At 37.8% G+C, this 23,161-nt stretch overlaps 1 protein-coding gene across 12 annotated transcripts in view; it reads left to right on the top strand.

Moving 5' to 3' along the window:
• The window catches only part of LOC6043806, a 274,342-nt gene that overhangs the window by 218,079 nt on the left and 33,102 nt on the right, over positions 1-23,161 (top strand). For 11 of the 12 annotated variants that reach the window (XM_038266359.1, XM_038266363.1, XM_038266360.1 and 8 more), the window contains 2 exons: positions 20,945-21,480; positions 21,575-21,692. In XM_038266359.1, coding sequence (XP_038122287.1) covers positions 20,945-21,480; positions 21,575-21,692 — 654 coding nt within the window. The remainder of the gene's footprint in view (positions 1-20,944; positions 21,481-21,574; positions 21,693-23,161) is intronic. The other variant, XM_038266365.1, reaches the window with a different exon arrangement.

Raw genomic sequence — 23,161 nt, 5'->3', positions numbered from 1 at the left:
GAACTTAATTCATGATTACAAGAAATTTTTTTTCTGTGTAAGATTTGTGAACATTTTAAACTACTATTTTGAGTACTTATAAGCTCAAGAAACGATCTTGTATTTGCTGATTCAGAAAAAAAAAGATAGATATGAATTGAAAATAATTTTATTGAAAAGAAAAAAATATTTCTTTTCCGTTTAAATTATTGTCGCAGGGTCGCGGAGTCGGGTAGCTATTGCAAGAACTCTGAATCCGAATCCGGTCCAAATAAAGCTGTTAAAAATTCGCAGACTCCGATTCCAGATTCTGAAAATATAACAACTCTGACTCTGGCTACTCAGAAATGGTTGACCCCGACTCCACCAACACCAGCTCCATAGCCTTTAACTTAAAAAATATCTGGATTGTACATTTTTTGCTGTTTTCCATGTTTAATAAAATTTATTTCCATTTCATTTAGCTTCTTCAATTTTTTTTGTCCATTCGGCGATTCAAAACAAGTGGTGAATGAAAATGTGATTTATTATTTGGCTGATTTTACCTAAAACTATTTTTTATGTTTGAAATCCAGCAGGGATTGATTTAATTAGCGTAATTCTGGGTGGAACTTAAAAAATAGTTAACTTTTAACGATAAAGAAATTTACCTGATATTGTTTTCACAACACTGACAAGAGAGTAGAATAAAATTTCAATACAATGCCACATACAAGATACAGTGACTACATTAGCCTTTCTTGAAAGTTCCTACATCTACCATTTCTAAGAAACACACAGTGTATTTCACGTCCATTAACGTACAAGACATGTGTGAAATCTTCATCATTTCTCGAGCATAAAACATTTCCTTCAAGCAATTTACCTCCATAATTTCAAAGAGCTTTCACCGTACGCTTCAGTTCCAACTCTCTGAGCTCTCATTTTCATTCACTCGGGGGGAAAGTGTGGAACGTATGTCGGTTCGTGCAACTCAACTTGACTGGAATGAATGCGGAAACAATTACAAAATGTGATGCATAAGTTACGCGGCAGCAGATCTTGGGAATGTCTCTTTTTCCCATCTGACAAAGTGATGAATTGATGATGAATGGTTCATTCCTCGTGCACTCCCAGTGTTCGCAGTGTGGCACGGTGGGTGGATGTTTTGAATTTGCTGGTAAAAATTATGTAAAACGTATGCTAATGGGTTTGTTACGATGGAAATCAAAGCTTCCCACTGTGCATCATCTTTTTATGTTTCGCTTTATCCGTGGCGATTATTCCGGCTTCCGGCTGGGAAGTCGTACTTCTGAAGTAGATTTTTTTCCTGCATGTCGTTGGTACACGTGGAAGCAGCGGCAGAACCAAGAGCGGAGCCAAAGGAAGGCAAGCATCCTGGAGCGCATTTTAATTTCAAATTTCCGTTTTAATTTTCACAATTGCTCAAGTGGCAAACGGGTAATGAGAAAAGTTTCCGACAATTGGAGCACTTTACAAAATTGACTTGGCCTCCTGGAGCTTTGGTGTGTGGGCCGGTAACTGCTGGGTTGGGAACTTTTGGAATGGCCTCCGGGGTCCTCGGGGTGAGGCCACGATAAGCTTCTCAATTGGTTCGCAAACTCCGAGTAGCCGTTTCACCGGTTATGGCTTGACCAAGCGTGATTAATTTTATTTCGTCGAGGGCGGCATGTGATTCACGGTTATGATTTCATTCTCCGTGGATAATCCAACCCAAAATAACTTTACGAAACTTTTGGCTTGGAGTTTACAGCAGGAGTAATCAACGTTTCTCTTCAGCTGAGCAAATTGGGGAATTTATTTTAGTCACTTTCGATTTTTTATTGCATCGAAAGATTTATTTTAAGATAACATTTTTCCAGAATCAGTACAAAAAGTTTCACACCTTCCCTTTCTCCTATCCTCATTTCCCCCCCTTCCCTAAATATTATTATCTGCCAAATTTACACTTACACACTACACCACAACTGATTCGGAGCGTTTGGTACGGTATGTCCACGCATCCTTCCTCCCCTGATGATTCTGTGAAATGTGATCCGTTCACAGAATCTGTCTCTGCGGTTAATGCAACGCAGTAAGCCTGGCCGCTTTAATTTTTGCTATACATTTTCGGGGTAACTCGGATGTACTGTAATCATTAATATTGACAAGAAAGGACTTGAGACGTAATCTTACCACAAGTTCTTCCAGGATGCTTTCTTCGGACTGGCTGCGCTTGTGTTCGATTAGATTAGATTAGATTAGAATCAGTACAAAAAGTTTCACAAGTGCAGTTATGCTACTGCCAGAAGTTTGCAAAATATTTTCATCTTGTTAAATCTTAGACCTGATCCTGTTATGGGGTTAAATAAAAAAAAGGCAGTTTGACTAACAATCCAAAGGTCGTCAGCTCGAATCCCGGGGTGGATGGAAGCTAAGGTGTAAAAAGAGGTTTGCAATTGGCTCAACAATTAAGCCTTCGGACACTTAGTTTCGAGTAGGAATCTCGCAATCGAGAACGCCAAGGCAATGCTGTAGAGCGCCAAACATTCAACATTAAGCCAATCTTGAAAAAATCAGAAATTGCAACTATTTCACTTAAATCAAACTTTCGGTGGCAATATCTTGAAAACAAGGCACATAATCAAAAAATCTGTAATTTACTTCTTGATTGCAGATTCTAACTTACATAAAAAAATGTGGTCAACAAATTTTTTGTGTGCGATTGTTTTACTTTTTAAAAATCACTATTTTTCAGAAAAAAAGTAGGCCAAAAGTTAACGTTGTTTACAAACGCAGATTCGCCCTATTGAACTGTTACTACGAAATGCATCTACAAGAGTTGGAATTGATAAATTTTTATGCTAATGGTAGCGATTTTATGATTTTTCATATTTTTTGGACCACTAACTTCAATACCCGTTTTACCCCACTTCCTTCTGTCACAGAGTGCTCATATTTGGCATCTTCATCTCATTTCAATTCATCTCATTCCAAGACAAACAAACGCTAAAAGTTTCATTTAAATCGGAGCACCTCGATACGACCTCTAGAACAAACCGAGCAAAATCTACAAATACTGCCTCTTAAAAAGTGTGTGATGTAAAATACACTCATGTGACTGCTGGTGGTTTTAAACAACCAACAAGTAAACTATATACAACAAAATATTTCTGAATGTTACATCATGTATGATGTAACACTTTTGCACGTCATTAAAAATTTAAATTTAAATGCAATTTGATGTAAATTTGCAACACATTGTGCGTAAAACATGATTTTACGTGTGATTCAACCGTTTACGTCGAATCTCAAGTTTACATGAACTGAGTTTACCAAGTGATTCATCTTTTCCGTGTCGAGTAAATTAACATTTTTTTCTATGTGAAAATTTCGTTTGTTACGTTCAATGGAGCATGACCTGCAATATCTATAAACAATACAATTATGTAACACCCTGGTAAATATTCTATATTAAGCTCGCAACTCGGGGATATGCCATCGCAATATATGTTCCTGGAATTATCTACATAAAAAGCCACAACCATTCATTAGCATTTTCCTCACAGAAAAAAACTGTAATATCCATGCATATTTCCCCTCACATTCACACTCTTCTATTCTTCTCCTGTGTTCATTTCCTCATTTGCATTTGCCTAATTAAATCATTTAAGCTTATGAGCTGTTCATCACGTTCACACCCGGCGGCTACGACCATCAGTGCCCAGTTCTTAGAACAGAATCTTTACTAGTCAATCTGTACCGTCCACAGCATGTATGCTATGCAGAACCAACCCTCTGCTCATAATCTTATTCAGGTCAACGATAATCCGGATTCGGTACCCGTATGGTGCTCCGTACATTCGTTGCTATTGCCACCAGAAAAAAATGATGTTTTTACGAGGAAAGTTTTCTGAACTAAGAAGTTCATAAGTCTTGTTCAACAAAAGTTAACAATTAAGAAAAATATCAAGCAAAAATAAACTTTTTTAAGTGCTTCGATGAATTAAACAAAATCCTAATGTCAAAGCTTTTGTTCATTTTCTCCTCTATGCTTTCTTTTGAAAAGGAAGACACTCAAAGGAGAACCTTAGCCCACCGTTGTTCGAGGCCAAACGACGCCTGCTGAGATAGTTGGAAGCTGGAGCGGCAAGAAAAAAAAGCTTTCATGTCCCTTGTCTTGAATAGTGCGCTTGTGTGCACAATTTATGCGCCGAGCATCAGTTGAATGAGTGGATGAAATATGCAAAACTTCATCATCAGAAACCACAGCAGCAGCACCACCAACACCAGCGTCATCGTTGCTCTTTGCCACTCGCTGTGAAGTTACGAAGCCACCACCTTGATAAAGCTCGCCTGTGGAACTTGGCTTACGAAACGGGGGTTCATTTTGTTGAAGAAACTTCTTGACGACGTGCTGCCTCCGGTGATTATTTAGCCGTCCAAGTCTGATTGGAATTTCCCCCGATGATGGAAGGATCTTCCCTTGAATACAACAAATTTATCAGTACCTACACATTATTGCAAAAGGTTAGATTGTTGCATGGCAAATGCCGAAATTTTATCCATCCTGTCGATTTTTTTTCGATATCCAGGATAAATTTTGGCAAAATTCTATCAAGTCACACAGCTTAATGGGGTCGTGCATAAACCACGTGGTCTCCTTAGGGGGGGGGGAGGATGTCTAGATGATCCTTAAACTCGATATGATCAAATCTGTAATTTATGCGATCAAAAACGTCGTTCCAACTTTTGTTTGCTCTAATAAAAAAAAATCGCCCGAAAATCCGCGGAGACAAGCCCGAAAACCTGTGAGTTGAAGTTACCGTTCCAACGTTTTAGGGAGGCTTTGGCATCCGTGGGACATGCGTTGGGCGTCCCAGTGTTAATAATTTCAAAGATATTGAAAAGATTGAAAAATTAACTCATTTATTTTTTTTGTATTTATTTTGAGGTAATATCTCCAACCAAAAGTTGGATCAAAAATCTTAAATCGTAGATAATTGCCTATTTAAACAACTGAAAAAAATGTAAAATAATAAATAAATTTTAGCTTAATCTTTTTTAAATTTATCAAAACACGTAGTCGATAGCAAAATCAATTTAAAGTAAGAGTAAGACTTAAACAATTTGGATGTCCATGACTAAAAGAATGATTTTTAGCGCGTTGTCTACAAATTTTCCAAAGACACGAAATCGATTTTCGAGCAATTCTATACAAAATCGGTCTTTATTCTTAAATTTTAATTTTTGATTTTTTTAATCCGTCTGAAATCTTTTTGGTGCCCAAGCCATTTTGCATCATTAGTTTGTCCATATAGTTTTCCATACAAATTTGGCAGCAATGAAAATTAAAAAAATCTGTATCTTTTTTAAGAAATTTTTGATCGATTTGGTGTCTTCGGCAAAGTTGTAGGTATGGATAAGGACTACACTGAAAAAAATGGTAAATGGTAATTTACTTTGCTGATTTTTAATTTCACTTTTTGTCACTAAAACATGATTTGCAAAAAACACTATTTTTATTTTTTTTTAAATTTTGCCAACATTTCAGAAATTTTCAGAACGGGCAAAAATCGTTGTTCGAGTTATGAATTTTTGAATCAATACTGATTAAAAAAAATCGAAGTATTGACCGCAACTTAATTTCAATTTTATTTTTCGATGTAAAATCGAATTTGCAATCTAAAAGTACATTAGTAAAATTTTCATAAAGTGCACCGTTTTCAAGTTATAGCTATTTTTAGGTAACTTTTTTAAAAATAAGTTGCAGTTATTAATTTAAAAAAAAAAATTGAAATGCTGAGAAAATTCTTTGTTGCCTTGTTGTTAAGATATTGCCATGCAAAGATTTTAAAACAGAAAAATGGATGTTTACTACTCAAACAACCCATAATTTTCTTCTGTCGATATCTCAGCAACTAATGGTGCGATTTTCAATGTTTATGAATAAAACTTTCGTGAAATTTTCCGATCTTTTCGAAATCAATATTTTCAAAAAAAATAATACTAACATTTCAAAAGGTCGTAATATTGAATATTTGTCCCTGTCTCTGATTCTTGTATGGAGAAAAAAATTAAACAGCTCGACTTTTTTGGACACACTGAATCATTGGAATCAATCATGCTTAATTAAAAAAAAAAGTTGCTTTAGTTTGGATTTTTATGAATGTTTGGAATAAAATAAATATTAACTAGGAGCTTTCATAACTAGATATTTTCCTTAAAATAAAATGAAATTATTTTTTTCCTGAAACAAAACTTTTCTATTTAATTAATTTCGATTTTAAGAAAATATTTTAAAGCGCATTTAAATTAAATCATGAATGCTGTTTATATATCAAAATAGCTTTAATTCTTAAAGCACATTTATTCTGGATGCAATTAATTGCACTGCAATTCCATAATTTTGAATACATATGTTTTACTAAGTAGCTTGTTTTGTTGAGAGTATTTTTTTACTTTCTGTACCATTTCAATAAATTGTTATACTGTTATTATTTACCTTAAACTTTGTGATATCATACTTTTTTCACACTTTTAAGTGAATTTCAGTTTTTTTTTATATATTATTAAATTGGTTTTAATGGTGTTGTTTTCTGTTTGACCCAATGTCACCCTCTCTAAAGGGTGAGTTTGAGTTAATTTTAAAACGATTGGAATTTATAAACGGTGTGATTATACTAGCCATATTCTGGGAAAATGTTGGTAAATTCAGGAGCATTCCCCAACAAAATTTATTTCGATATAATTTGAAATGTTTTTATTGTATTAAAATAACAACAGTCATATCGTTTTTTGACCAAAAGTCACCACCACTGACGGTACATCATTTGTGAATAAACATTTTTGAAATCTATACTTATTTTGTTTTTTTTTTTAAGATTTTTCACCTGGGAGGAAAAAGCCACGTGGCCATATAGGGGGGGGGGGGGTTTGGCGTGAAACCACGAAAAACCATGAGGGGGGAGGGGGGGGGGTCAAAATTTCTCCAAAAAAAGGCCACGTGGTTTATGCACGACCCCTTACTCAGTAGGGTGACAATAAAAAAACGACATCAGGGATACCCTCTGATTCGATTCGTCAGGCAAAAATAAGTATCTGTGCCAATTTTGAGCCAAATCGGTTAAGGTTAAAGGGGTCGCTTTTTATCATTGAAGTTTATATGGGAAAAATCGCAAAAATGTATGCAGAAAAACATCGTTGCAGTATTTTTCTGCCAGGTCGCACGGTTCTCGCCCAAAATTGTCCAATTGTGAGATTCTTGTAGGAAATTTAACAACTTTGTCGAAGGGTGCAAAACGATCCAAATTGATCCTGATTTTTGGTGATTTTTTTTAGTAAAAAGTATTTTCTTAAATACTTCCCATATACGCCTTATATACTTTCAAGATGTCTTTTCATGGCATTGCTAATAACTCTTCAGGGTCACCTAGGATCATCTTGCACCCTTCGACAAAGTTGTAAGAATTAAATTTCCTACAAGAATCTCACACTTGGGCTATTTTAGGCGAGACCCGCGCCACCTGCTGCCAAAATCCACTTTAAAAAGCGCCCCCCTTAACCTTAACCGAATTGGCTCAAAATTGGCACAGTTACTTATTGTTGTCTAAAGATTCGAGTCAGGGAACATGTATACAGATTTTCCGAAATTTTCTTTTTTTTGTCGCCCTATTGCTCAGCTATTTCTCCGCTGCTACTTTGAGCTGTGTCTGTCAGGAAAATTTTAGTCCCTGATCACGAGTCTTGATTAGGGGTTTCAAAGCAATAGTAGTTATTGTGTTATATAAAAAAGGTTTTACATAGATTTTTTTATTGGTGGTTTCTTAACTGTTAACAATCGAGGAGTATGTCATTCAAGGGATATTCATCATACTTTTATTATTTCTAACAATATTGATCCTTATTATTTATCTGTATTTTCTTTTTTTTCATATTTGTTAATGAACATATATCTGAGTACATGAGGTCATTCCACCTCAACCATACACAAAAAAGTAAAAAATGGATGAAGATAAAGCTTAATTTGGTGGGACTATTGATTCGAAACAAGCAAGAATACAGATTCTCATGCAAATCAGACCAAATTGGATCGGATCAAGTTTTACGCAAATGGGAGCAATCTTATGATTTTTCATGTTTTTTTTGGACCTCAAACATCAATGCCCGTTTTACCCCACTTTCCTTTGTCGAAGAGGGCTCATATTTGTATATCATGTATAGATAAACAAACGCTGAAAGTTTCATCCAAATCGGAGCACCCCGATTCGACCTCTAGAACAAACCGAGCAAAATCTACAAAAACTGCCTCTTGAGCGGAATTTTATTAAATACGTGGTAATAATCGGTATATTGATCGATTTTTATGGAAAAAACATTGTTTATTCTTAAAATTATGACACACATTCTAAAATTATGAATAAAAACATGTTCAGTCCAAAAATAATGTAAGTGAAAATAAAGAATTTCCTTTTATATTTGGTCACTTTAGACAGGCTGTCGTATTTTTCATAGACAAAGTATTTTCCATAAAAATTGATCAATTTACGTTTCAATTTACCGATTCTCTCATTGTATTCATTATGACTTCAAATTGCATTTTTAAATAAATTGATTAAAACCGCCAAATTCAAATTGAGATATCTAAAAATAGACACCGATAGACACGGAGATATTTAGAGGAAATGTGGTTGAAAGTGAATACTTTCAGGTGCATTGTTCGGTTTTGCGCCAAAATGCGCCATTTTGAAAACATGGCAACTTGAAAATAGACTCAAAATCACCTAAAAATTGTTAAAACTACTCAAATCATTTTGCAGTCTTCGGCAAAGATGTATAACATTATGTCATAAACAACTCTTCAGAACATAGTAGGCCGCTAAATGCTAACATTTTGAGTTATCACGAAAAAAGGCGTATATCTCAAGTAGATAAAGAGCTACAAATTTTACGCCTTCAACAAACTTTCATGAAATTTTGTCCTCTACAACTTTGCCAAAGACACCAAAGCCCTACAAAAAAAAAAACGGAATCGACGTAACACCTTATAATGTGGCCCTCTTAAACCTTGCGGTTTCGTCAACGGATCCACAGGCGTGTATCGTTCTTTTTGCGACAAGACTCCGCCTCCCGGGTCTCCTAAGTGTGAAGGTATGGGCACGGGGAGAGGGCACCGAATACCTATATTTACACTTAGAATTTTTTGCGTCCGCCCCGGGATTCGAACCGGCGACCTCTGGATTGTGAGTCCAGTGCGCGGTCCGATTGATCCACACAGGCAGACAAAGCCCTACAACGTCATCCAACAAAGTTAGTTGTTGGTTGACACCCTGGAAGGTCATCACCCTGTATGTCAATAACTTTAAAAGATAGCCCTTATCAAGTACATTAACTCTTCCGAAGACACCATTTGGCTTGGACGTCAAATAAAGGAGTTATCAATTTATTCCACTTAATTTTGCCATTCCGAACACTGTGGCCCTGCTCGGAAAATCTTCCATCGCTGGTTGTGACATTTCTTTGTGCTTGAATTTGTGTTTGCATAATTCTGTATGGATGATTTAATTTTCAGTATTAACACTTCTTTTAAAGGAAAAAAATATCTGTCTTTAAAATTTTAAATCCGATTTTTTAATGCTAGTCATCCAAACCAAATAATAAAACTCACAAGCAAAATAAACGTAGCATCAACGATGATTGTATCTAACCACGCGTAACCACATTTATAAACTCCCCACACAAATCAGTTGGGGCGTGAAAAGGCCTCATCCTGCGCTCCCCAACACAACAGAGCGTAGAACCATCCCGAACAAGCAATTTCTTCAGGTCCCCCTCCCTCTCTTCCTTCGGGCTCATCACCGTCTAACCCCAAAAACCCAACCAAAAAAAAAGCACTAACAACATCAGCCCGCCACGACCGAGGGGAATGCCAACATTTTTTCACACTCTCCAAAATTAAACAACAACCATCATCCCCCAGTGGAGCGTGCCCCTTCCAACTTCCCACGTTTTCCCAGGTCTGCTCCCCCGGGCCATTTCCGTCAGCCCAAACGCGGTTATTCCACGGTAATGCCTCGATAATAGAAATACATAAAAACGTAGTCGAGCTGAGAGAGAGAGAGAAAGAAGGAAGGAAGAAAAAAAGAAACGTGGGAAAATGAAAAACGAGAAAATCAGCTTTCACATTTGTCGAAATGAAACCATAAAATTCATCACAGAGCTGGTTCACGATCATCGTTGACGTTCCTCGTCGCAGCCACGTGGGGGTTGTAACGGAAGCTTTTGACGGATCTACGCCCCACCATGGTCGATGGTTGTAAGACTTCGTCGGTCTATGGGGAGCTTATCTACGTGTTCCGTCTCCTCTTCGTCGCCAGGTTGAGCTGGTTCGGAATAGGGTTCTCTAACAATGGAGCAAATTTTCGGCGGTGCCATAACTTTGATTCATGCTTTTATGTCAAACATGGTGGCGGAGCTTTGCCGGGGAATGTTACCAACCGGCACTTTGGGGCCTGGTCGGAAAAGGTGTGTTCGAGGTGTTTGCCGTTAAAGGTACAGAATCGCTTGGAAACTGATCTAAATCAGTCCAGTGAAAGTGCTCGAGTGGAAGTTCTAAAGCAGATTTATGATAACCAGAACTTTGTCGTACAAATTATAAAGAAAAAAGAACTCCAATTTTAATCTCAACTGCCCTATCAGCTCGTTATTTTTGTTTCCCAAGTTCCCCAACACCAAGTACCGCTCACTTATCAAGAGCTTTTCCCTCGCTGGAAAACAAAAATTCAAATGCTCCTAATTATCCGGCCCATGAAAGCTAAGCACTTAAGCGCGTCTATTATTTCATTTGCAAGTGAAATAATAATGAATGTCGCTCCGGATCCGCAGTGCTGACAAGACGTTCCACTCGACGGCTGTAGACGATCTCCAGGTCGGTCGAGGTTGTGCTCGATAGCCACATTTTACGCTTTTTATTAAGTTTTTACAAACATTAAAAATTGAAACCCAAATTTCTTCCAGTTAATTTTTTTATTTTCCCAAAAACATTTTTTTCGAAAAACACGGTGGCTCCATACTCAATATCTCAAAAATTGCGGTTTTCGTCCCCTAAAACAGATTACAAAATGGGTCATTCATCGCCAACAAACACAGCAGTTGCCCCGACCCCCCTTCGATTTGCGTGAAACTTTGTCCTAAGAGGTATCTTTTGCCCCTGATCTCGGATCCGTTTTTTTATATCTCGTGACGGAAGTGCGGTACGACCCCTTCCATTTTCGATCATTTTCAGCCTAAAAAGGAGATGAGATGGAAATTTGGGGTCAAAGGGACTTTTATGTAAAATTGGACGATCGATTTGATGGCGAACTCCAATTCCGAAAAACGTTTTTTTTATAAAAAAAACACAAAAAAGTTTTAGAAGCTCTGCAATCAATTCGGATCATCCATAAACCACGTGATCATTTTTTGGAAATCTTAACACTTTTTTGTTTGGATCGTGGACAATCTCCTACCACTCCCTGCAATTCTATAATGTGGCAAAAGGGCACAACTACCTCATCTTGGAAACCGAGAAAAACGAATGTCTATTATGCCGTTTACTTCCCGCATGGATTCATCTCTCTCTAGAGAAGGTATCTGTTACTTTCTCAAGAATACTGCCAGAATCAGGAGCAAACGCACCAGAACTTAACCGAACCATCCAGACTCAACTCCTAGGAGTGTCGTACATTTTTCGCGCTTTCGGCTTTTGGCTGGAATTGCCCGACAAGTGCCTCATTAGGACAAATTGCGAAGATTTTTCCCCGGCAGATACCTGCCGTAATTGGTCCGGGTGGGGACGCCAAATGCTTTTTGATTCTGCACAGCGATTTTTGAGATGAATTATTGAGTTGGCGTCGCCCCAACAGTTGGATAATAACTTTCTAAGAAGTACATGATTGGTGCGAAAAGCATGATTTAAAACTAATTGAACTAGTTTTGTTTAAGGAAAGAAAGAACATAGTCAAACTTGACAAATCATTGTTGGAATAAAACTAAAGTATGAGCTAAATTCAAACAATTGAACCTTAATGGCAACAGCTAAAAATGAAAAGCTTACAATTTAATACATCCTTTGAGGCGATTGCGCTTCACAATCGAACCACACAATTTCGAGCTGTCAGCATTTTCCATTCTCAAACATCTCGAAGAACTGACCGCACAGCTTTGGCTTGCCAACTTTTCCATCCGAAACCCCCCTAAGGTTTGTTTTTCGAACGTTGTCCAGCAGCACGAGAAGGGAAAACAATTTGCTACGGTTGATTTTCTGTATGACTAACTTTTCGACTCGATTCTGCTGCCATCATCAGTTTGTGTTCTGTTCTGCTCAGTTAAGCCCAGTCTCTGGTCACCAAATTGAATTCGCAGTGTCCGAACCGTTTTCACCGGTTCTTGACTCGTTTCGGAACGTTTCGGTTATTTCAACTGGAAATAGGTTCGCAGCTGCTCATTTCGGACATGTGGTTTCAATTTCAGGTATACCTACAGATTTAAAACTCAACGATTTTAAAAGTAAACTTATCCAAATAACCAAAGATATCAGAACAAAAAGTTCCAAACCCAACCTTTTTGACACGAACAGCACGCTTTTTGACGTCGATTTTCTTTCCACCGAAAAGAACCACCTCTTCCGACCATCGAGACAAGGGATTCCGGCGTGTCAGATGTGCTTAAGCCTTTCATCGTCTCTTGCTTTCATGTCAGAAACACGGGAAAAAACAGTGGAAATCTACCCCCAACCTTACCTTCCTTCTCTCGAAAACGTATCACACATGTGTGAAAAGTCGGAAGTAGAAAGTTTCTTCCGAGCGCCGCCGGAACAAACACGACGAAACGGATGATCATTGTTTTCCTATACGTTTTGGGTAAAGAGGAAGGAGTAGGGGTAGACCGGAACCGGAGACGCAGCAGCAGCGTGTGGTGGTGTTTGTTTTCACGAGGAAGGAAATTTGTTTGGACGGGACACATGTTATATCTGGGAAGCGGTGTGTGGGGTTAGGCGGTCGGGATACTTTGTTAGTGGAACTTTAAAACGTGTCTTTGTGAACGATTTTCTTTATGAAGCTTGAAGATTTTCAATACCATTTATTTATTTATTTTTTAGTTCAGGACTAGGAGGACAACACAGCAGTGATTCTAACAAAAAATAGATGAAATATAGTATAGGGGTTGCATTAATTTTAAATAGGTTTTCAATTGTATTCTAAAAAAGCAGCACTTCCGATAAGTTTGTTGAAGTTTATTTATCAAATCATTCTGCTTCGAACTTAGAAAAAAAAAAACAGAAAATATGGACACTCGGAAAGAGTATGCACCATGGTTGCTAATTCTCTACCAACTCACACGAAATCGAGAAAAGTTGCCCCGACCCCTCTTCAATTTTCGTGAAACTTTGTACAAAGGGGTAACTTTTGTCTCTAACCACGAATCCGAGTTCCGTTTTTTGATATCTCATGACGGAGGGTCGGTATGACCCCTTCCATTTTTGAACATGCGAAAAAATAGGTGTTTTTCAATAATTTGCAGCCTGAAACGGTGATAATATAGAAATTTGCAAAGGGACTTTTATGTTAACTTGTACGCCCGATTTGATGGCTTACTCAGAATTCCAAAAAAAAACTACTTGACTGTTAAAAATATTGAAACATGTCATTTTAAGGGAAATTTAATGTACTATTCGAATCTACACTGACCGGTTATTTTTTCATTTAGAATAAAATCTTTCTTTTTAAAATTTCGTGTTTTTTAAACATTGCAGGGTTATTGTTTAGTGTGTAACAATGTTCTACAAAGTTGTTGAGCAGACAATTACAAAAAAAAATCAAAACTTTTTTTCGTAAAATCACGATAACTCGTGATGTTTACAGGCAAACCCCTTATACTTGAATATCAAAATTTTTGTAATTGTCTGCTTCAGAACTTTGTAGAACATTGTTACACTTTAAAAAATAACCCTGCAAAGTTAAAAAAATACGAAATTTTAAAATGAAAAACAAATTGTTGGAAATTTCAAAACTGGCCCTTCTCAGTCAATGTAGATTCGAAAAGCAATTAAATTTCCCTAAAATGACATGTTCCAACATTGTTTTCAGCCAAGTAATGAAAAATGGCAGAGTTTTTAAAACTTCTTTAGTGTTTTTTTTTTTTTTTTTTGATGAAAAATACGTTTTTTCGGAATTCTGAATACGCCATCAAATCGGATGACTAATTTTTTTTAAGTCTTTTTGACAGAAAATTTCTATCTCATCACCGTTTCAGGCTGCAAATGATCGAAAACATAACTTTTCCGGAAGTTCAAAAATGGAAGAGGTCGTATCGTCCCTTCGTCAAGAGATATCATAAAAAGGGACCATGGATTCGTGATCAGGGACAAAAGTTACCCCTTAGGACAAAGTTTCACGCAAATCGAAGAGGGGTCGGGGCAACTGCTATGTGAGTTGGCGGAGAAATACCCTGGAACACTAAAACTTCATCTTACATACTGGCGTTAAACATCTTATTTCGTTGGTTTTTCTAAAAAAAAATTTCACAAAAAAATATTTCAGAATGTTACATCATTTATGATGTAACACTTTTGCACGTCATTAAACATTTAAATTTAAATGCAATTTGATGTAAATTTGCGACATATTATACGTAAAAACATGACTTTACGTTTGATTCAACCGTTTACGTCGAATCTCAAATTTACATCAACTGAGTTCACATGTGATTCATGTTTTCCGTTTCGAGTAAATTCACATATTTTTTTCTGTGTAGTTTGCACTAATTTTAACGTAACATGTTTTCATAAGCCAAATTTAGAGAGTTGGTTCTGCAGGATTTTTAAACATGAGCATGAGCATGAGCATGAGCATGAGCATGAGCATGAGAGACCACCCATGGTTGTCCTTCTCCGTGGCTGAACAGGACCATAATATCCCATCAGCACAACCGATCACACGCTTCAACGATCAAATGATGTTTCCCTTATCAACAGCATGCATGAATGCGCTGAAAAGATAAAACATCACGATCATCAAAACTAGAGCCGGTGCGAATAGGAAACAGTCGTTGGCCACCAACGGCGCCCGCCATGTCAGTTTGTAGATCTCGGGGGATTGGGACGGGAATGTTAGTTAGCACAGGCTGCTACCAAGGGTGGGTTCTATACGATATCCACACCCCCGCGTGTGCCGGAAAACTACTTCTACTTGGGATTTTGTTAGTGGGTAAGGGTAATGGCCAAGATTCCAACAAGATTCAACATAGAGGATGATGATGCGACCCAATAATCAGGATTTTTAAACAAAATACAAACTGACAATCAAGGCTGCGGAGTAGGGTGTCCCAAAAAAAATGAAAAGTTGTCAAATATTTGGTGCTCACCCCTAGAATAAATGAGATGTCAGAAGCAATATTTTCATACAACAAAAAATCCCAAAAATGGTTTACGACTCGCGCGAGGAGCTTGAATGCAAAAAGTGCATTTTTCGAGTATTTTTCAGAAATGCGCATAACAATCATACTGAAGTTATCATATTTGGTCACCTTGGGCTTCAATTTATAGTTTAATCTCCCCTGAAAAAAATCTTGTACATATATAGTCCATAAAAACGTGTGTTTCGACATAGCAGGATGCTTGAGGGAGAAAAAATGTATTTTTAAGCAAAAAAACAAAAAAAAAATCACTCCCCAAACGAGCCAATTTTTTGCAGGCAAAACTAATGCATTTAGTTTATAAGTAATTTCACGGAGATCATTTTGCTTTTTGCATTTGCATTTTAGTGAACAAAAAGTGAAGAATTTTCAAAATTCTTGTCATATAAACGTTTTTAGCATAAAACAGGGGCTACTATGATTACAAACGAGAAGGCATATATTTTGAATATTTTTGTTTTGCTCGCTCAAAAACGATATTTGTTAATAACATTTCATGAAAAATGAGATTTTCTCACAATGTGACGTAAATACATATTTATAAGTACTGCTCTGTGATCTTCTCGATAAGAATAAATAAAGTTCTTATGGGAAACTATTTTTGAAAAAAATATTTTATATAAATTAATTTGTTTCATTCGAATGTACATGCAAAAATATCACATTCGCAGCTTGGAGATATGAATTTAAAAAAATACTTTTGATTTATGATTATTTGTCGTTTACGTCACATTGTGAGAAAATTTCATGTGTTTTCAGGAAATGTTATAAACAAATATCGTTTATGAGCGAGCAAAATAAAAATATGCAAAATATATGCCATCCCGTTTGTAATCATAGTAGCCAATGTTTCATGCTAAAAACGGGTTTATACTAATGATTTTGAAAATTAGTCACATTTTGTTCACTAAAATGCAAATATTTCAGCTTTGCGTTGACATATTTTTTTGGGACGGCCTACGGCGGAGTCGAACTAAAGGAGGTTTCAGACTATGACAAGCGCCCTTTATTCTTTTCCTTTCCTTTGTAACAATTTAAAAAGTAGCAGTATTCCTAATTCCAGTCCAAGTTCACCAAGTCGACATGGACTTTAGCTTTTTGCTTTCCAATCCAAAGGACGAGGGATCGATCCCCGCCTCTAAAGACTTTGATTTTTCGTTCAACATTTCAAATTTCTGTGTTCTTAACTTTCGCGTTGCGAGCAGATGGGGATCGAACCAAGAACCATTCGCTTACAAAGCAAACACCGTAATCAGTCAGCCACGGCCGCTCCTACTGCAAATTTTGATCCATAAAAAGTATGGAGAAAAAAAATTCCTAATTTTTTTAACTGACATTCCAATTTTAATGTTCATTGACTTTGCGTGAGATATGATAGTGACGAAATATCCAAAAATACATCGTCGTTGTGTAGGCAGTGCCTAGGAGGTATCCTTAAAGCCATCATCATCCCACTCGTCTTCACTTCACGCCACAATGAAGAGGAATGTTTACAGCGTACAACCTTCATGATCCACTTTTTGCCTTTCATCAGAGCACTCAATTTGTGTCTAGGTCGCGGACGTGTAACTGACTACCATCGAGCGAAAAACGGTTTTTGTGAGTCACTTTTAAAAGGAAAAACTAAATTTTTGAAAGATGTGATTTCATAATTAATTTATTCCCAATAATCTATAGTCAAGCTTAAAAAGCTCAATAAAATTTGTTGAGCCTGCAAGGCCAACTACTTTTCGTTTTCCAATTTAAAATATGATCCAATGAACATTTTTTCTCACCGCAAATATCTCATCCTCATAGATCACTGAACTGCACAGTGCGGTTTTGCATTATCAAAATGGCAGCCGGTTTCAGATTCACTCAGGCGGAAAATGAAATTATACAAACCGCTTCTGATTCATGATTTATGACGGAAAGTCAGAGATAGCAGCAGAGAGAGACCATCCGGTTCGGCGCCAAAATTGAAGCACTTGAATTTTCGACAAACACCAGGCCAGATCCAAGCTGAATTCTCGTCGGTGGCAGTGATTGCGCAGAGATGAATGAAGCTCAAATTTTGGCACTACCACAATGCCCATTGCTTCCGTCCTCGAGGGTCTGCTCCATCACGGCGCCCACGATCCATTGCGGCATTCGAGGCTAGAACAGATGCCGGCGAGACAAAGAGCCGGGTTGCCAGAAGTGCCAGCACTGGGATTTCCATCCATTTGTGTTTGTTGTCTGTGATTTGCGCCCCCTAAAAGGCAAAAGCTTGGGGGGTTGCTTTTGCTAGCTTCCATGATTGCAAGCACAGTAGCAATTTCAATTCATTTCCCAAAGCTAAATCCACCGAGATGAAACCAAATCAGAAACGTTCAGAGCACTCGTGGCGTTGAGCGCCGTTGAGAAAAGTAACTCCAAACTGCTTCAAAAATTATTGGAATAATTGCGCATCAGTGCACTGCAAATTTACCTAAGCTTAATTTAATTTAATTGAAATTTTGTATAATAATCACTATGCTTGGCTGAACCACAGCGATGAGAGCCAATAAGCTTTTTCATAACCGAACTCTAAATTGCTAACCTCATGCTAATGGCAAATCAGATAAGCAATTCAAACATCACCAGCTGCACCAATTTCATAACTCTTGATGCGTTTCACTCGATTGATTTCACCACCCCCTGATGACACGAACCATTCACACGGGACGACGACGTGTGCAAAATACCACTAATCTATAAAACGTGTGTTTTGTCATGTTTTGCATCCATTAGAATTATCTAGATTTTTGGTGCTGCTGCTGCATCGTCTGCATAATCAACCGTTTGAATAATCGTCCCGCCGCATAATTACAAATGCCACCACGGACCTGACGGAATGAGCATTGCTGTATTATCATTTGGCAACTGGCAAGAGGGAAAATTCTCACTGGAAAATTTAAATTGGCCAATACGATAATAATTCGATCTGCCTCAAAGTACCATACGTCTCCATTGAATTTGAATTTTTTTTTAGTATTAGCATTAGCATTAGCAATAAAGGTCGCACAAATCCGGATGGCTGCACAACGCTTATCTTGCTGTTTAACTGTAATTAAACGTATAATAGCACTAGACTCATCCGGTTACAATATTCCAACACGGGAGATACCATGTTTTCATCTTTAGATGAGCGTGTAATACTATCCAGTAAGATAAGGGTTTCCTGGCCGGTACCTTACTAACCTCGGGGATTGGAAGGCATGTTAGTAAACATCTATCTAGAATGCGCAGAGATCTCTACGTCACCTAGTGGTATACAGTATGTAAAAAAGTATTTACACCTCTTGAGCACTATGCACATTTTGTGATGAAACATGTAGCAATTTAAAGTTTGACAGAAACCTAGTACTACGTTTGCTACAAAAAGCTCATGAATAGATGTTTTCTATAAAAAGTTATATAACAAATACTACTACAAAAATAAAAAAGGTGCAAAAAAAGTTTGTACACCTTTCGAAAAATTAACATAAATAATGTTATTTGTTGACAAATCACCATAAATCCAGTCTCCCAACTCCAATAGGCATACTTGACTGATTAAAAAAAATAATTTGGATTGAATATAGAGTTTACTAACTACTTAGTATAAAAGTTTATATAATTCTGGAAATTCTATATAAAACTTATCTAAACTTAATTTTGCAAACATTCAATTTAACTAAATGTCAATATATTACCATAAAATTGCTAAATAAACATTCTGGAGCGGGTATAACACCGTTTTGAGGGTCTTTGTATCGCTAGAATAGATTTTTCGTTGGAATTTCGTACCAACCCGGAAATACGTCGTCGGAAAATCCGCCGGCATCCGAACCGGTCCACAATTCATAGTCAACCTATGTGGCATCAGAAAGGGCATTAAAAAATAAAAATTCTTCGCCCTGTGTTGATTCTTATGGCAAATTTAACGTACTTTTAGAATCTGTAAAAATATTGACGTAAACGCCAATGACCACCCATGGGCGTCATCCATAAAGTATGTCACGCTCTAGGGGGAGGGGGTCTGAGCAAGTTTGACATTGCGTGTTGTAAGTATAGGAAAAGCGTGACAAAGGGGGAGGGGGGGGTAAATTTTGGCTGATTTTAGCGTGACGTGCTTTATGGATGAAGCCATGGCGGCTTGGAAATTTCCGATTTACAGCATAAAAACTGAAAAAGTATCCTCAAACCGTTGTAAAGTAATGACAGAATGTGTCAAATTTAGTTTCCACTAAAATCAAGGATATGTACAGCTTTAGAAATGATTATTTTTCTCGGTTGAGGTTTAGGGTTCACTGTTGAGCGTTGGGGTTTGTATGGCGAAAATGTAAGAAGAAAAACATCGCATGGCTTTCAACTCATCAGGATCATCTCGGATCTTTTAACGACAATTTTGGGCGAGACCTACGCCCCTTGCTGGCAAAATCTTGAAGCAAGGTCTTCCCCATACACAGCAAAAAATCCGATGGTAAAATCGCATGCAAAAGCATGCACATCACCTTCGTAAAAAACACTGCATGTACAATTTTACTACACACAAAAAAAAATGCAACCGACGGGTTTCAAACCCAGCACCAACAGTAAGGACTGGCTCCTTAGCCCGCTCGGCCAATGAAGAATCGAAAGGATAAACGCATATGTGAGCTTGACATTTCGGTCAAGTAGGTTTCCCATACTGATGAGCTACATATTTCAAAATGTAATATTACATAGAATAACAACTTTTTTTTTGTGTTTGCAAAAAATGTACACAGCAAAAAATCGGATGGTAAAATCGCATGCAAAAGCATGCACATCACCTTCGTCAAAATAAACACTTAATTTTACACGCTGCATGTACAATTTTTGTAAACACAAAAAAAAGTTGCAACCGACGGGATTCAAACCCAGCACCTACAGTAAGGACTGGCGCCTTAGTCCGCTCGGCTATCAGACCGATGAAAAATGTAAAGGATAAACGTATATGTGAGCTCCACATTTCGGTCAAGTAGGTTTCCCATACTAATGGGCTACATATTTCAGGGTGTAATATTACACAGAATCTCATAGAATAATGCAAAATTTATTTTACACCCAGGTCTTTTACACGCAGCTGGATTACTACTTTATTTGCTGTGTACATGCAGTGTGTAATATTAAGTATTTATTTTGACGAAGGGACGTGCATGCTTTTGCATGCGATTTTACCATCGGATTTTTTGCTGTCTTAGGGCATAGATAATTATTATTAATTAGTCTATGGTTAGGGTGACTGAACTAGAGTAAAAAAAAGCTCAGTACGGAATCTTGCATATACCACGTGATCTTAAAATTTGAAATGTTTATACCCCATTTTCATTAGTAAAACTCTTTACGAAACATCCATTGGCTTAGTGCCAACAGCTCATTTTTTGGGTGCCACCATCCCCAAATAACATCCAATCCAACCCGTCCCATAAACCCACTCGGCCTTATCTTTGCCTATTTATGCCACTGCAACGCGCTCGAATACTAACATGAAAAAAACGAATGCTTCCCCCTCTCACCCTCTCCACAGGACTTCGACATGATAGAATTATTCGGCTCGCCAGCTGGCAGAGCATTAACGGTGAATAATAGAACAGCTGCCGAAATGCACTCGTGTAGTAAATCGAACAGCAGCTCCAACATTGCCAGCATTTCCAGCAACTCTGCCAGCACCACCCAGAACCACTCTGCCCTCTGCCAGCAGCCCTTGTACCATCCGCTGCAAAACTGCGGCTTCAGTGGAACCTGTAGCACCATCAGTGCCGCCGCCGCCAACCATTCGAGCCACCACTCAACAGCCTCCTCAACTGCCAACTGCAACAAATTTGTCGATGCGAACGACCTAATCAGGTACAGAGCTAGCCACCCCCACCCGCACACGACCCACCTGCCGACAGCGACGCCAACGACCAACCATGGCGGCAGCAGCAGTTCGAGGACCAACTCCAAGATGGCCAAAATTTGGAAGCTCTTCGACGAGGACCGAATACAGAACAAAGGCTCGACGACCAACGCCACCACGACCAGCAGTAACGGCGGGAGCGAGTTCTTCAGCCGGTGTCAGAGGTACGTACGGACAAATTTCAAACAAGCCCGGGAATGTCCTGATTTTAATTCGTGTGTCCCCATTTTTCATCCCTGTGCACGCAACCCAACACAGCAGGAGGAAATCCAACCCCAGCGAGGAGAAATCTACCAAAGATCTGTACAACGAGGCGGCTCAGTTGCTCGGAATCAGGTGTACGCTCAGTGACAGCTGTCGGTGCATCGACTGTCAGGTGAGGAGAGATGTATTTATAATATCCCAGCGATTCGTTCCGGAACATTTCACTCTCAAACATATACACTAGAGTGTAACAAAAATGACTTTTTGGCGGGCATTCAAGGGTTTGTCCCAGTGGGCATACTAAGCCCAAATCCAAAATATGAGCTTGATGGGACGTAACAGGAGCTGGCGCTTTGCATTTGAATTTTAAATGGGATTTAACCCGTAAAAAAAGATTTTTTTCAAAAATTTCACTTTTTGAGGCGTTTAACATTGCAATTTAGAACACCCTAGGGCTCGGTACAGACCTTCAAAGTTTGTCATTTTTTCGAAAAATTGACCCCAGACAAAATCAAATGGCGTCTAGAGCGTCGCAAGGCGCGACGCAAATCTTTTTTGTCGGAACCGATTTTTTTGAAAAAATGCAAAACTTTGATGGTTTGTACCGAGCTCCAGGGTGCTCCAAATTTCAATGTTATATATACCAAAAGATGCGCAAAGATCTGGCCTACACGCCAATGATGTTGAAAATAAACGCTTCAGTTGCCAAAGTGCATCAAAAATGACATTTTTGAAAAAAATCTCCTTTTACGGGTTAAATCCCATTTAAAATTCACATGCAAAGCGCCAGCTCCTGTTACGTCCAATCAAGCTCATATTTAGGATTTGGGCTTGGTATGCCCACCGGAATAAACCCTTGAATGCCCGCCAAAAAGTCATTTTTGTTACATCCTAATATACACACTGTACGCAGCGCATAGCTAGATAAGGGGTAAGTTATAAACCACATTGTTAATTCATTGCAAAGGCACACGTTTGGGTCTAACAGAAAGTTCTGAAAATTTGATGATGGTCTGTGAAACTTTTCTTCAAAATATGCGTAATTTTTCACTTAAAGGTTGCGACAATGTTCCCAATTCCAGATTACGTGTTCAGTACATCAAATTGAACAAGTTCTGCGGAATGGTTCATTTCGTTTTTTGTTCTTCTCTTGTTTACCACTTTTTATGTTAAGTTATTGTTATTATTTGTTTCGTTAAAGTAGGGTACGTTATCCATTAGTGGACCCCTTTTCTTTAGTGGACCCTCTGAAGGGTTTTTGAGGAAAAAATCAATAAAATCCTTATTTCAAGCGTGTGTTTGTCTGCAAATCTTTTATTTGTCATGTTCAGCATCATTTAAAACCATGTTGATTGACATTGAATTGTCCTTTTTGCACAAAATAAGTGTTTTGAGTTCGACTACTGAAATCAGCCATGGCCACTAGCATTTCCACAACAAAACAGCATTTCTATTTTATGATTGAATTAACTATCCAATCATTTTTTGACTGGTTATTTAACTTCATTAAGTCGAAATAATGTAAGTTTAATTACCTATACTAAAATATAGCGAAGAACTTCTCATTTTCAAACAAAAATTAGGGAGGTACAATATAGGACAACGAAAATCCTAACTTTTCCAAAAGTTAATTTAAATAAT

This window comes from Culex quinquefasciatus, chromosome 3 (genome assembly GCF_015732765.1).
Source record: "Culex quinquefasciatus strain JHB chromosome 3, VPISU_Cqui_1.0_pri_paternal, whole genome shotgun sequence".
Lineage (NCBI taxonomy): Eukaryota > Metazoa > Arthropoda > Insecta > Diptera > Culicidae > Culex > Culex quinquefasciatus.
This window is presented reverse-complemented; position numbering and strand designations above follow the sequence as displayed.